General features: G+C 38.9%; 1 protein-coding gene and 1 pseudogene across 10 annotated transcripts in view; one reads left to right on the top strand and one right to left on the bottom strand.

Moving 5' to 3' along the window:
• Window positions 1-14233, bottom strand: part of PLEKHA5 (pleckstrin homology domain containing A5) — a 237264-nt gene that overhangs the window by 47962 nt on the left and 175069 nt on the right. For 7 of the 10 annotated variants that reach the window (XM_059935403.1, XM_059935390.1, XM_059935392.1 and 4 more), the window contains 3 exons: window positions 12487-12570; window positions 9645-9764; window positions 8764-8817 (listed from right to left, as the gene is read on the bottom strand). In XM_059935403.1, coding sequence (XP_059791386.1) covers window positions 8764-8817; window positions 9645-9764; window positions 12487-12570 — 258 coding nt within the window. The remainder of the gene's footprint in view (window positions 1-8763; window positions 8818-9644; window positions 9765-12486; window positions 12571-14233) is intronic. The other 3 variants (XM_059935395.1, XM_059935396.1, XM_059935397.1) reach the window with 1 other exon arrangement.
• Window positions 13627-13847, top strand: LOC132372443 (ubiquitin-like protein 5; annotated as a pseudogene).

Genomic DNA, 14233 nt, shown 5'->3' with positions numbered 1-14233 from the left:
TTAACTTTAAGTAATGTATTATCTGATGCTACCATCTTTATTCCTGGCATCCACAGGCAACTGAAAATATTAAAAAAGCTCAAAATCCATTTTGTACAAATGCTTTGTTGTGGAAATAAATAAATATTGTGTTTGAAACGGTCATATATTTCTCTTCTTTGCAAGCATTTTGTAAAACGATACCATAAAACAATACTATTTTAAAGGGACAAGACATTCCCAAAGTGAAAATCTTACATCTCTGTTAGCTAAAAAAAAGTATTTGTTCTGGCCAATGGGTAAATCTACTAGAAAAATATATTTGAGCTTTAAATCAAAAGTAAAATATCTTCTAGGTACAGGATCTGGGTTTTATTAATAGCAATTGTATTCTTACTGAGTTAAAATTGGCACTGAGTAGCAGAATTCGTACCATTAATTCAAAGATTTATCAGCTTATGTTTTAACTACAGAATCACATCCTTAGGTTGATCCCAGAAATGACTTTGGCATTTATGCTCAACTTTATTTCCTTCCTGAGCTTTGAAAATCATTTACAATTCTACTTTGCAAGCTCTAACATCCTGCCTGACACTGAGCTCCATAAATCTCAGCTGAATGAACTTTCTGAAAAAATACATTAAAATAAGACAGAAGCAAACAAAAGCCGCAATAATTGGCTTATAAAAATATCTGCTTTTGTAAATAAACTGTGGAACTGTGTAAGTATTATGCATTTTAGGAGGGGTGGGGAAATTTTGTTTTCATTTTCCTATCTTGTTAGATAGAAGAATAGCCAGTTACATAACCAAGAGCTGATATTCTTCAGGTAACAAAGATCAGCAACCTGAAATAGAACTATTCTATAAGCACAAGAACAACTCCTGATTTTGAAGGAAGAATAGATTAAAAAAAAAAAAAAGAAAGAAAATTCATTAATACAAGGTATTCATCCTAGCTTTGTGATTTTGGACAAGTCATTCAACGTGACTGGGGACAAAAGTAACTGGCCACATGCTGCAGAGGCAAGTATTAGAAGCAGATGGGACACGGTATATAACAGCACTTTGAAAACTGTGAAGTGATACTTAAGCTATTAGGATGGACAGACGCTGGGCAGGTGCACATTGTAGAGAATGGGGGTGCTTCTGTAGTATCTGAGAAACGATGAGGTGCTGGCTGGAGAAAAGGGTTTATGGGGGAGGAAGTGTTTCACAGGTTGGTAGGGGGTGGTGGTGATGAAATGAGGGCTTGAGTAACAAACGAAAAAGAGACTTTATTTTGTAGGCAACCAGGAGTTTTAAGTTTCCTGAGTTAGTTGAAAGACAATGTGGCAGGCGCTTTGAGTACTGCCAGGATTTGTTGACTAAATGGTAACAAGGAGCTAGTACGTGGAAGGTGTTTTGGTGGCTTCTATGATCCTGACTAAACACCATGCAGATATTATGTATCAGCTAAAGTAAAATCTGTTCGGATGGTTCTATAGAATTCCATGATTTTCCTGTTTTCAGTAAAAGTGTTTTTTGAAAGTACTTTTAACTCCAGTTTCAAGGTATTGTTAGCTTTAACATGAGTTGGTGTTGGGCACATGAAATATTAGGAGAACGTAATACAACTCCAGGAGGCTGGATGACTTGATTCTGCCATTTTCATAAATTTGTAGAATCTCCACACTCAGAGTGGTGGAACAGCAGGCAGGGTACCAAGGACCATCACATTGGGGGTCCTTCCAGGTAGCCTGCCGGTTGTTTTTCTTTTCATCCACCAGGCTGTGAGAGGCTGTCCGAGCCACAGCTGGAGGAGACTTTCCTCTTTTCCCACTTTATGTTCTAGGTCTAAGCAAACAGCTAAAGAAAGGTCCTAATCCTTCTCAAAGTCCATCAATCTCTCCCCCAAGGATGATGTGTTCAATAAATATCTGTTACATCAATGGGGTTAAAGGTGACCAATATTTTGAACCACTTCTGCTTTCAGTTTTTTGGTCAGGGAATTGAGGGATCAGATAACAACCTTAATTTTGGACACGCTGGAGATGTACTGAAGGCAGAAATTCCAAATGGAGATCTCCGTGAGCAACTATAACTACGTAACAGAAACTGCAGAGAGAGGTGTTTTAGATGCCTTTTGTGCCCCTCTCCACATCTTCGGTTTCAGGTCTTCCTGGGTGTATGGGAACCCACTGGGTGCTCATGTATGCATAACCTCAGTGTGCTAGAGAGTTAGTCTCAAGGGACAACCCTTGGTCAGTGGAAGACGGGAGTGAGTACTCTTCTCTAGTTCAGCTGGGTTTCTATTTGTTTGTCAACAAGTATCAGATGAGGCCCCAGTTGCCTATGGCAGTTGATAGTATATAGTCTCACTCTCTGTACTGCTGTACCTTGGAATCACTTCCTAAAGTAAACTTCCTGCAAACAAGCCCACATCAAGGAAGCCCACATCACAGGCTCTGCTTTCTGGGAGAAACCCAGGGGCTAGAGATGAAAAGTAACGAAGAGACAACTAGTAAAATAATGAGCAGATGAATGTTCAGATGAGAGAACACCAAGAAACAGGGCACTTCCCCAGTTAGGGTTGAGAGGGGTGAAAACAGTTATCAAGAAGGGCCAGGTGAATCACTGGTAAGAAACAGGAGAACCATGATAATAATGGGTAAGCATCCGATAGGCCGAGAGATCAGAGTATTGACACGTGTATTAAATCTTTCCACTTTCTAAATTCTAATCTACCCACTGTCCATTTATTTATATTCTGCCATTATGATGTCATGTCCTGATTAAGAATTTTCTCAGTGTCATCTCCCTCTCCCACTTCTATGATCAAATATGCAGAGGAAGGGAGAGACAGAAAGAGAAAAAAGGAGGAATGGTGTGTGTGTGTGAGAGAGAGAGAGAGAGAGAGAGAGAGAGGAATGCTCTGAATAGCACGGCAAAAGAAAATACAGATATTCTACACTAGGTAACTAGTTTGGGTTAGTAAGTGTTAAATAATATTCTTTCAGTTTTCCAGTTTCCTTAGTTTGCTTTTTTTCAAATGCCTTTTCTATATCCCCTAGAAACATTACCTCCTGTAGCTCTCAGTCATCCCTAAAAATAGAAGCTCTAGGACCCCTTCAAATATTAGAGAAAATGGGATCTTGCTTAATAGCTCAATAGAATGAGGTTGCTGAATGGACAACAATGAAAGCCATCAAGAATCTTTTCAATCATCTTGTTAGCACTTCTTCCCTTATAGGGAAGCTGTCTTTCATGAACACAAAGAACAAAAGGCAAGAAAGTACTGAGATTTTTACCTTGAATGGTTTCAGTACCAATTACATACACCCAGTTAACTGTTCCTTTTTGCATTTCCCTTGGCATAAGTATGTTTAAAAGTGGTCAGAGTTCCTGTTTTTACATTGTGGTTTCTTGAAAGGATACAGAAAGCATGCTGGTGAGCAATGTCCACAGCAACCAGTAATATTAATAGAATATCAGACTTCTTCCAAAAGGCACTAGTAGTTTTAGCGCACGGCTCATAAAATATTAATCTTTATAAAAGAATTACATTATAAAACCTGAATGCTACTACAAAACTTTTGCAAATCAGAAACTTCAGCTTACTCTTGAAGATGTTTTAGAGGTTAGTATGATCAAAAATGACTCTCATCCTCCTCACAAGCGTTTGCTCATACTATAAAAAAATGTGCTGATAAAAGAAGGATTGAGTTATTGACTTGCTAACCTTCAACATTTTCATGCAAGAAGAACACCACAGGTATGCTTGAGCTGTATTTTTCCTTTCTTGTACTATGGCAAACTGGTTATGAGAAACTTCCAGCTTTTCCATGAAAATTTGAGGATAAGGTCCTTTAGCCATCTGGTGTTAAAGAATATACCATTTGATGCTAAATTCAGAAATGACTTAGGTATGTTCCATGCTGAGGGGGGCGGGGAAGACAGCTCCAGCTGGGTAGGGGCAAATGAATTTCATAAAATTACCGTAGCAGAGTCATATTCTTTTCACAAAGAACTTTTGGCAATCCCCAACACAGGTGTGACTGACTGAGGGATGTCCCTTCCTTTCCCGTTCTCATGCAGCTGTTTCTGATGCAGTTAACTACAGTGACGCTTGAAGGGACAGGGGTAAAGGCAGAATGTCATAATTTTAAGGGCCATTTGTGAAAGCACATTCGATGTTACCATTTTATGTTTAAAAAATGAAAAAATGTCTGCTGCAGTACCAGCAAAAGCAAAGCTCACAAGTGTAGGAGTCAAACTCCATTTATTGTATCAGGTTTTCTGTAACGGGGAGGCTGGCTACTGGACTGTTTAATCATACTGGTGGCTGGGGGGAGGAGGAGGAGGGGGGAGGAGGAGGAGGAGGGGGGAGGAGGGAGGAGGAGGAGGGGGGAGGAGGAGGAGGAGGGGGGAGGAGGAGGAGGGGGGAGGGGGAGGAGGGAGAGGAGGAGGAGGAGGGAGAGGAGGAGGAGGAGGAGGAGGGAGGAGGGGGGAGGAGGAAGAGGAGGGGGAGGAGGAGGAGGAGGGGGAGGAGGAGGAGGGGGAGGAGGGGGGAGGAGGAGGAGGGGGAGGAGGGGGGAGGAGGAGGGAGGGAGGAGGAGGAGGAGGGGGAGGAGGAGGAGGAAGAGGAGGGAAGAGGGAGAGGAGGGCTGCCATATGCTCAAGATTACCCACCAGGGGGCAGCGTGCTTGCAAAAGGCCTGTGAAGGGCTGCTGCAAGTCTCTAGATCCTTCTGTCCATCCCTACCTACATATTTCTTCATCTCAGTTCTTAAGCATCTCATTTTCTCTTACCATGGCCTACATGGAAAGCTGGCAGAAATTCCCTCATAACTGCTCTTCAATCACTAACAGAAAGAGAAAGAAAAAGCAAGTGAGGAAGAAAGAAACAAATGGAGGGAAGAAGATGGATGAAGGGATGGGAACATGGCCTAATCTCCCCAATCCTATTAATCCTCCCTTTACGACTGATCGGAGAAGCTCCAGCCCCTGCTCCACCTCTTCATCCACAGAGGCCTTGCCTAGTTCCCTCTCCTCAGCTCCTGCTCTAGTTTCTAGGATCCCAGCTTCTTTCCTTTGCTCAATACAACCAGTCCTGGTCCAGACTACAGGAGTCGAGAACTAGACACCGGAGGAAATCCTCGTAAGGGACAAGAGTAAGAAAATGAAGTCCCTGCTCGCCATGTTAGACCTGCTGAAGTGGATATATATGCCCCAGCTGAACAGCAGGCGGTCGATAACAGTCAGCTTCTATGGGGACCTGTTATGCCGGCTTCAAACAGATGATTTGCACGTGGCTCCACGAAATATTAGGAACTCCTAGTCATCAAATACATGTTCAGCAGGGTCATATAGCTCTAAAACTCATACTCAATCTGCCCTGTTCTGAGAAAACAAGAAAATATATCAAGACAGTCTCTTTTCCCTCACCATCAAAGAACGGCAAGAGGACACTCCATTCTTCAGGAGGAGATGCCCTTACAACTGCTGATAATCTCGAATTTACTCCAACTTCCTGGCAAGTACAGGGTCACTGCAAGATTGCACTTATGGCCTTTCCCCCCTCTCCTATATTCTGGTAGTAGAGGAATGAACGAGGGAAGAGACAATGTCAAATCCATTCCAGAGGTATACTGCAGGATGAAATTTCCAAGTTTCACTTAAACGTTACCCAAAAGCTTCTCTAACGTTCAGTGATGACTAAGCTAAATGAGAAGAAAATGAGTTACTGATATATTATGTATTTATTCATTTTCGAAATAGAACCTGGATGAGGTTCATAAAGTACCCAGTTAGGATTATTTTATTTTCACAGATTATACTTTGGGGTTTTATCTTAAAATTCATAAAAATGACAAACCTAGGCTCATCTTAAGAAATGTAGACGTTGAATAGTCTACTAACTGGGTAAAAACATAAACTGTAATAGCGTACTTCAGAGTAAAACAAAAAGCAGAAGAAAATTCTACCATATAATTAGTATAGCTTTTGTTATTTTTAAAAACACTTCAGTACATGACTTGTCCTCATGATGGTGATATGGCACCAGAAGTCAAGAGTTTTCGATTGACTGTATAATATGTAAATCTTCAGCATTTCAGACAAGGCATTTTTATTTTTTATTTGTTATAATATCAGAGATGAATTTACCTCTGAAGTAACTCAGAGACTACCCTTTGGTTCTATTGTTCATGAATAGTGATAGGGATTAAGAGAATTTAAATCCATTAAAAATTGGCCTTAGGTTATTCTGATGATTTATTTGAGCAAGCAGAATAAGTGTTTAAAGAGTATCAATTAGTACATGTTCTCTTGGTATGATATACAGTCTATAAAATGTGACCAGAGCCTCTGACTTTCAGGTTTTAAAATCTACTTTCAAATTTATAATTACATAAAACTCGCGAATCAGTTTATAAACCCAGGCAACCAATAATGCCCATAAAAATACACCTGGTCACCTAGAATCGGCTACTGGCAGTAACAAGATTAAAAGCTGGAAATGTTTGAGCTGAGTGAAAAATTTCATTAAAATTCAAAATTACCAAGAATTCTTTCTACATAACTTAATAACCTTACTACTGATGTAAAATACAGGACAGTTCAAAGGTAAATATTTCATTTATATTAAATGCAATTATTTGAAACCATAAAATTTTTCGATTTATTTAAAGAGAGATTTTTCTTTAGGAAACCTTAAGGATGTACACATTTAGGCATATCTGAGTTTCTGGGCAAAGCCCTCACCATGTTTTTTATGCACTGTCTATTATCTAAAAATGTCCAATTTTTGCCATCAGAAATAGTCTTATTTCAATGCAAATCATCATTTAAACAATCAAATTCTACAATTCTTCTCATTATCACAAAATTTTTAAAGTGGAATAATATAATTATTTTGGGATCTAATATAAGAAAAAGGTGAGTTACTGGAAAAGCTCTGCTGACATGTTGACAGAACAGAGAGGATTGATACAAAGTTGAGATTTTTATTTTAATTAATTAATTAATTAATTAAGAGACAACACACGTTTATTCTCTTATACTTCTGGAGACTAGAAGTCTGAAATCATCTCAGTGGGCCAAAACCAAAGTGTGGGCAGGGCCATGTTCCCTTCAGAGGCTCTAGGGGAGATCCCATTTCCTTGCCTTTTCCACCTTCTAGAGAGGCACTCCTTAGCGCGTCGCCTAAAAGTTGAGATTGTAGAAGTCACCTTGCCAAGGGAGCAAAGGATGGGCACAGAAGCCTCAACTGGATCTGGGCCACTAAGGCCAAGGGAGGAAACAGCTCAATCCGGGAAAGGGAGGTGAGGAGAGGCATCTTAGCAAATGGTGGTCTTTTCGACATATTTACCTGTCCTTTCCCAAGAGCTGCTCAAGTTCTATGTGTCTGCAATGCCAGTTTTGATTTGTTGAGGTGAGCAGTAAATTAACAATAAATGAATAAACCACTAAGTTTATTTCCAGAGATTCTAGATAACTTCAGAGTCACATTCATATCGTTGTTTTTAACCCTAATTTTTGTAATATCCCATTGTTTGTCAGAAGGATCTCTAGCTTTATAGACAGAGGTGCTTTTAAGAAAGTTATTCCCCATGTACCTTAGAAGCCTTCTGGCAGTGTGGAATTTTGAGGGAAGGCTTATCTTACTATTTTGTTGGCAAACATGTCTTTATTAGATATTGTATAATGTACACTGTGGTTAAATTTAATAGCACCAGTCTCTGAAGTGAAGACTAGACTTTGGATTCATGAAATGCTGATTTCTAAAGCATTCCAATAGGCAAAACTATGATGAAAACATTTTGTGGGAAAATAAATGACAAATTAACAAAAGCATATTTCTTTTAAAAATTAAAAGAAAAATGATTGAACATCTTTTCAAGGGTTATCCTAATGCAAAATTCCTCTTTAAATAGAACTAATTTAAAGCAGTACATTATTATTTTGTTTCAAACAGGGCAGATATAAATATGTAAATACTGTCTTATAGCATTTTCCGCAATGACCTCTTTCATTTGATAAAATATTCAAGTTTGAACGTTTTGAAAACAAGCTAAAGCAAATTCTACCTTAATTTATATGCACAAAGAAAGCATTCACTAGAAGAAATTTTATGTTTAAGAACACATAAAACATCCTCATCAAATTAAAATTAAATATTAACAGGGAAGTTCATAAACGCCAACATTTAGGAGCGTCAGTGAGTCAACTTCCACTCACTTTTCAACATTTACCCTAACCAACCATGCTCACTGCCACTGAGAGAACGCGAACAACTGCAGGCCACTGTAACACTGACCTTAGCAAACACCAAACACTGGGGGTAGGTGGCAAACAATTACAAAATACCTTCCTCGCACATTTCACCCATCGTTAACCTCCCCTTTGGGAATACAGACAGCACCACACCCACCTCCTCCTGGCCTTCAACAAGGCATTCAACAGCTGGGTGCCTGTTTCTTTAATTAGGTCACCTCCAAGCTGGTACAAGCCAATAAGTACAAGTATTCTTGGGATAAGAAAAAAGAAATCTAGAGAATCCAGGCTCTCGATTTCCGGAGACCCGGCATTTGTTATCCCACCTCATCTCCACAACTGCCCTTTCTAACCTGCTTATTCTGGTATTCCTGAATTCCCCTGGTGAGGGGTCTCTTAGTCTGCCACTTGTAAAAGTCACACTATTAACGCAAAATGACTGAAATATCTGAGTAGTCCGAAAATTGTACTACATTGAAAACATTAAAACATAAGGTATGATAAGTAAGAAAAATTCTTCAAGGCCCACCTGATGATCCAAATATATGGTGTTCCTTTGAAGGTGATGTGAAAGGATTTCATTCTAGTAGGCATCAATCAAGGTACAAAGGGACAGAGAAAGAGGGTGCGGAATTTATGAAAAGGTCAATTTTGAAACAGGGAAAACAGGTACTTTGTCACAACCTATATTATACCACAGCACACAACGACTTCCACACACATGCTCCCCTGTAAACGGCACAGATGATGCATACAATGATTATAAATTACACTTAGTTTTGTGAGAAATTAAGTAGACATGCATATAAGCTGAAACATTAAGCAGAAATATCCTTCAAATGGCTTTAGCAGACTCAAGGTTAGAAGCTTTACGTGTTAATTCTTTTCTGCAATATGGTACTACTTCTTTGGATGTTTCTCATATAACCAGAGGCTATTCAACCCTTTGAGAAATGTTTACGTGTGTTCATTTTAAAAATCAAGAACACACGAAATTAATCTTTGACATTTAAAAGGCAGTACTATTAAAACGCTAATCACTTCTCAACTTAATACTTTATGGGAAACAACGGGACTCTTCAATATCTGTTTTACCGGAGGTGGAAGTTAGTGTTTGAGGAATGACAATAGTATTCGGAAGTCTGCATGCATTTCCTCCCTCACAACCAAAAGTTGGTGGGTGAGTGGGTGGGTGGAAGGCTACGAAGAAACGCAGCCGACCCACGTTTTCCTTTCATAACGTATAAGCAAGGGAATTCTCAAAGGGTCAATAGGAGATCGCGATGTCGGCGCCGCAGTGGTGGGATGGGCTCATGCTCACGGGAATGACGCTGATCAAACCGATTCATAATGAATGGCTCAGCGTGAGTGACAAGAGCAGACACACAGACACATGTCTCCATAGCTGACCTTTGGGCTGTGCGCCTCGAGCTTTAGCTGCATGAGCTGTGCTAACGTGTGCTCCCGGATACTACTCAGCTCCGCTTGCTGCCGTCTCAGCTTTATAAGCAGCAGCGTAAGCTCCTCTGGCTGAAGGAGTACAATTTAAGAATCCAAACAGTGGAAAACAGATTAATTGTGGTCTTAAGTGACAGATATTAAACCAAGATTTCTTGGCAAGTTTCCTCTTATGGTTGACATCAAACATAGTGCCTAGGCACTATGATGATAGGTCATACATAAATGCATAGATATCTAGAGAAATAGAAGGAACAGTATTACTTGGTAAGATACAGCAAAACAACAGTCTATTAAGGCATTTTCTCAGAACTCATGAGAGAATATTTAAATCTTAAGTATAAAAAAGTGCAATGCCAAAAAAAAGAAAAACGCCATTATAAAGGTTTGTACATGAGAGCTATTATTAAAATATATTTTAACGAGATGTTTAAAAATGACACCTAAGACTTTTATAGCAATAGAACAATACCTGCATGCCCAACACTCTATCCTAGAGAACACAAGGTAAACAAAAAGAATTAAAATTCATGTAAAACTTGGATGACATCTTCACATCATTAAGCTCAGTCAGTACCTGAGATCTATTAACTGCTTCCCAGTTATATTTTTAAATGCCACTGTTAGTGTTTTCACAGGATATTTTATATTGACCAAAAGACCAGTTTTTATTTTTAAGGAAGAAAAAAATGTATTTACTACACACAGAACGTTTCCATGTGCGCATAAACCCTCCTTCCACCCTTGGCGGAGAGCAGAGAACCTTTTGGTTCCTGATTGGTTACTCTGATCTCTGAGGGGAATAAACTTTCAAAGGTAGATACAATTCCTTAAAAGGCCAATCCGATATATTTTTTTTCGTTAGAAATGCAGTAAAGTATGGTCATTGGCAGTCTTACAGGCCATAAAATATCATTCGCTGTTTGACTGAGCTTTGTTATGATTAAAAACTGCACAGAGACCACAGGGAGACTCTGCTCACTTAAGAGCTACAGCTGTGCTCTTAAAACTTCCGAGCCAAAAAGCGTTCCCGAGATTGACTTGTTTTGCCTACAGCACAGCATTACACTGAGCTCTCTTCTGTTCTGTTCATTTGCTGTTGCCCTTTATTTTCCATAAAAAAAAAATTTTCCATTATAGGTTATTACAAGATATGGAATACAGTTTCCTGTGCTATACAGTAAATCCTTGTTACTTATCTGTTTTATGTACAGTAGTCTATATCTGTTACAAATCAGTTTTAACTGTTACTTGAAGTTCCATTAAAGGCTATTGCCTTCAAGAGGAAAAAACGTCAGAAGTAAACCATAGTTACTATTGGATTCTCTGAGTATCCACACAGACGAGACAATAGCTTCTTAACAGTCAAAGAATGTGTGTGCATGTGTGACTTAAAGAAGAAATTTCTTAACAGGAAAAGAAGAGATGGTTTTGCTCTGAGGCCAACCACATCTTGTGACCTCATGACTGTGAGACAGTCCACATCTTATGTCGTCATATCAAGCTCTAGAGGTCTTGCCAGAGAGAAAGGAGAGTGGGGTAACGGATTAGATAGTCTAAGACCCAGAGGGATATTTGACAGAAATACTAAAAGAAGAAACCTTAAGACTCTGGTTTATTACTTACGGAGTTAAAGAGATTTTCAAAAGCATGAAAGATTACAATAAGTTTGCTAGATGTTTAAATTTGAGGCAAAATAAAAAGAGGCACAATTGATTCCTCCAAAAGGAGGAGGTGGTAAATAAATTTTGTCCTAAGTGGCCACTAGAGGGAGCAAGGTAGAAGAGAAAATTTCATAATATGATACTTAGCATTATTTTATGTTTAAGGTCTGTTTGCCAGATCAACAATCTAATGTTTAACATTTCCAACAGTTAAACATTTTTAGTTATAGTCAAGCAATATCTATCGCCTTTAATAAGTAAACCACAAGTAGTTTAAAGCCAAGAAATCTGCCTTATATCTAAGCATGTAAGAGATGAAATAAAACAATGTTTGAAAAATACATAGAAGATAAACTTGTTTTGATTACTGCAGGAAGAGGATTTTAAATAATGAACAACTATATATACGGTCCTCAAATCATATCTTCAAAGAAATTAAGACTACCTACTAATATGAAAGCATAGTTCCCCTGATAAAAGAATGCCATTAAAATCAAATGAAGTGATGAAAAATCACCTTTTCTCTTCAATTTGAAGAGTAATAGTGTCCTGGTAACATAACTCCTTTCCAATGTGAACAGGAATAACACTATGAAATGGTAAAGGTAAGTACTTGCTTGAACTTAGTATTTCTAACAGTCTCTCTTTCTCTGCATAAATATGTAAATCAGTTTCTTTTCTGCTCTAAGGTAGTTAATCTATATAAAAATCCACAGGAGAAACTTGACAGGCCTGTGGTTTGACTATAGACACAGAGTTGCTTGCTGGATTTGTTTCCCTAAGGAACTACTCCAACTTCCGTTTTAAGGAAGAGGAAATTAACATTCAATGAAGTAAAGAAACCCTCCCAGGTTATAAAGTAAAGAAACCCTCCCAGGTTATAAAGATTCTGGAAAACAGAATCTTATATTTAGGCAGTCAGACATTCAGGGAAAGGTATCAGGAAGACACTGAAATGGCGACATGATTCCAAATTCTACTGATGAGTATCTCTTCCAAAAAACTAGTGATGGTTTTTCTCTGGGAGGCACCTCTCTGAAAACTCAAACTTAAAAGCTATGTCAGATATGTGCTATCATGTGTAGCACATAAATAAAACATCATATGGTAAATAAAGATATCGTACTCACCGTTTTGCCTTGGAGGCTCTGGGGGCTAACAGACTGTAAGGTTAGGCCAGCTGGCATTGACCTCCTGTCAGGCACATACATGTGCTAGGAAGATAAAAGGCACAGTATAAATTCTGTGGTCAATGTCAGTGATGAAAATCATATTATAAAATGCCATTTAAAATTGCTATTGGTGCTCATGAAAGAAGATAGATACTAAAACTTCAGGACTAAAATACAGACATTGATGAACAGAGTAATTCCATACAGTCTGGCTCAGTGGTTCTCAAACTTATTGGTCTCAGGAGCCCTTTACATCCTTAAAAAGGAGATTTTAGCGACAAGAGTGGCATTATTTTACAGTTTTGCAAATCTCTTTAATGTCTGGTTGGATTTTCATATCTGCCTCTGTATTCGATCTGTTGTGATAATCTCTTTTAGGGGAAGTACATGAAGAAAAGCCACCTTCGATATACGTAATTGGAAAAGGGAAGAGAACTTGAATAGCTTTTTTGGATATTTGCAGATGTTCTTCTTTGATACTGCACTAAAGGTCAAAAAGTGGTACTTTCTTAAAGGTTAGTTGCGAAGTGGTATCTGAAACTGTATCAATGACCTTTTTGTACTCTGTGACATTGACATCCATTCATTAGTCTATTTGCACTTTAAATGAATCTTTTACCCATCTATGATTTTGAGACATCAAACACTGGCCATGCGGAAAATACTGGGTCAGTGAGTTATGCAGATGTTCCAAATGCTGGCACATGTTAGTCTACAAGATCAGTAGCGCCTATCTGTTAATACCATCGTTGATCTTTAAGCACCAGAGAGCTGTCAAGCTCACAGAGGCAGATATAAGATTTCCAAAATTCTAATTTTTGCTTGAAAGCTCAAATGTTGTGGTCGGTGACAGATACTGTGGGTTGCTTTCCTTGAAGTGACAGGCTAACATTTCACTCTGAGGAAGTGTCTGTCAAATACCAAGTCTGAACAACTAGAGTTTGTCATTCATTCTTTCAAGTAAAAATGGTGTTTCATAAAAAAAAAAAAAAAAAAGAAGAAGAAGAAAGAAAGGAAGAAAAAAAAAGGCCTGGGCTCTGCACTAGAGTGAGAAGGTTGTGGTGTCAGATGGTTCCGGTGACTCGAGTTCCAGCTAGGATGATCAAGGTTGTCTGCAACGACCGTCTAGGGACGAAATTCTGAGTTAAATGCAATACTGATGACACCATCAGGGACCTTAGAAGCTGACTGCAGCCCAAACTGGCACCCATTGGAACAAGATTGTTTTGAAGAAGTGGTACATGATTTTTAAGGAAGACGTGTCTCTGGGGGACTATGAGATCCATGACGGGATGAACCTGGAGCTTTATTACCAATAGAGCAGAATTTCTTCTCCCACCCTCACCCCACAACACTAGTATGGATGTTTGTTTGTTTTTTAAAAATACTTATTTATTTTATTTACTTGGTTGTGCCGGGTCTTAGTTGAGGCTCGCAGGCTCCCTGGTTGCGGCAGGCGGGCTCTTAGTTGCGGCATGCATGTGGGATCTAGTTCCCTGACCAGGGATCGAACCCGGGCCCCCTGCACTAGGAGCACATAGTCTTATCCACTGCACCACCAGGGAAGTCCCTGGATGCTTATTTTTGAAAACTCATGTTAATAAAAACTTAAGAGGCTGAAAAAAAAAAACCAAAACCAAAAACGGAGCTAGTTCTGCTGGCAACTCAAATAACCACTCAAGTGTTTTTCCCTGAGACAACTATT

Source organism: Balaenoptera ricei, chromosome 10 (assembly GCF_028023285.1).
Source record: "Balaenoptera ricei isolate mBalRic1 chromosome 10, mBalRic1.hap2, whole genome shotgun sequence".
NCBI classification, from domain to species: domain Eukaryota; kingdom Metazoa; phylum Chordata; class Mammalia; order Artiodactyla; family Balaenopteridae; genus Balaenoptera; species Balaenoptera ricei.
Note: the sequence above shows the minus strand (reverse complement) of the source record. Positions and strands in the feature narration are given on the sequence as shown.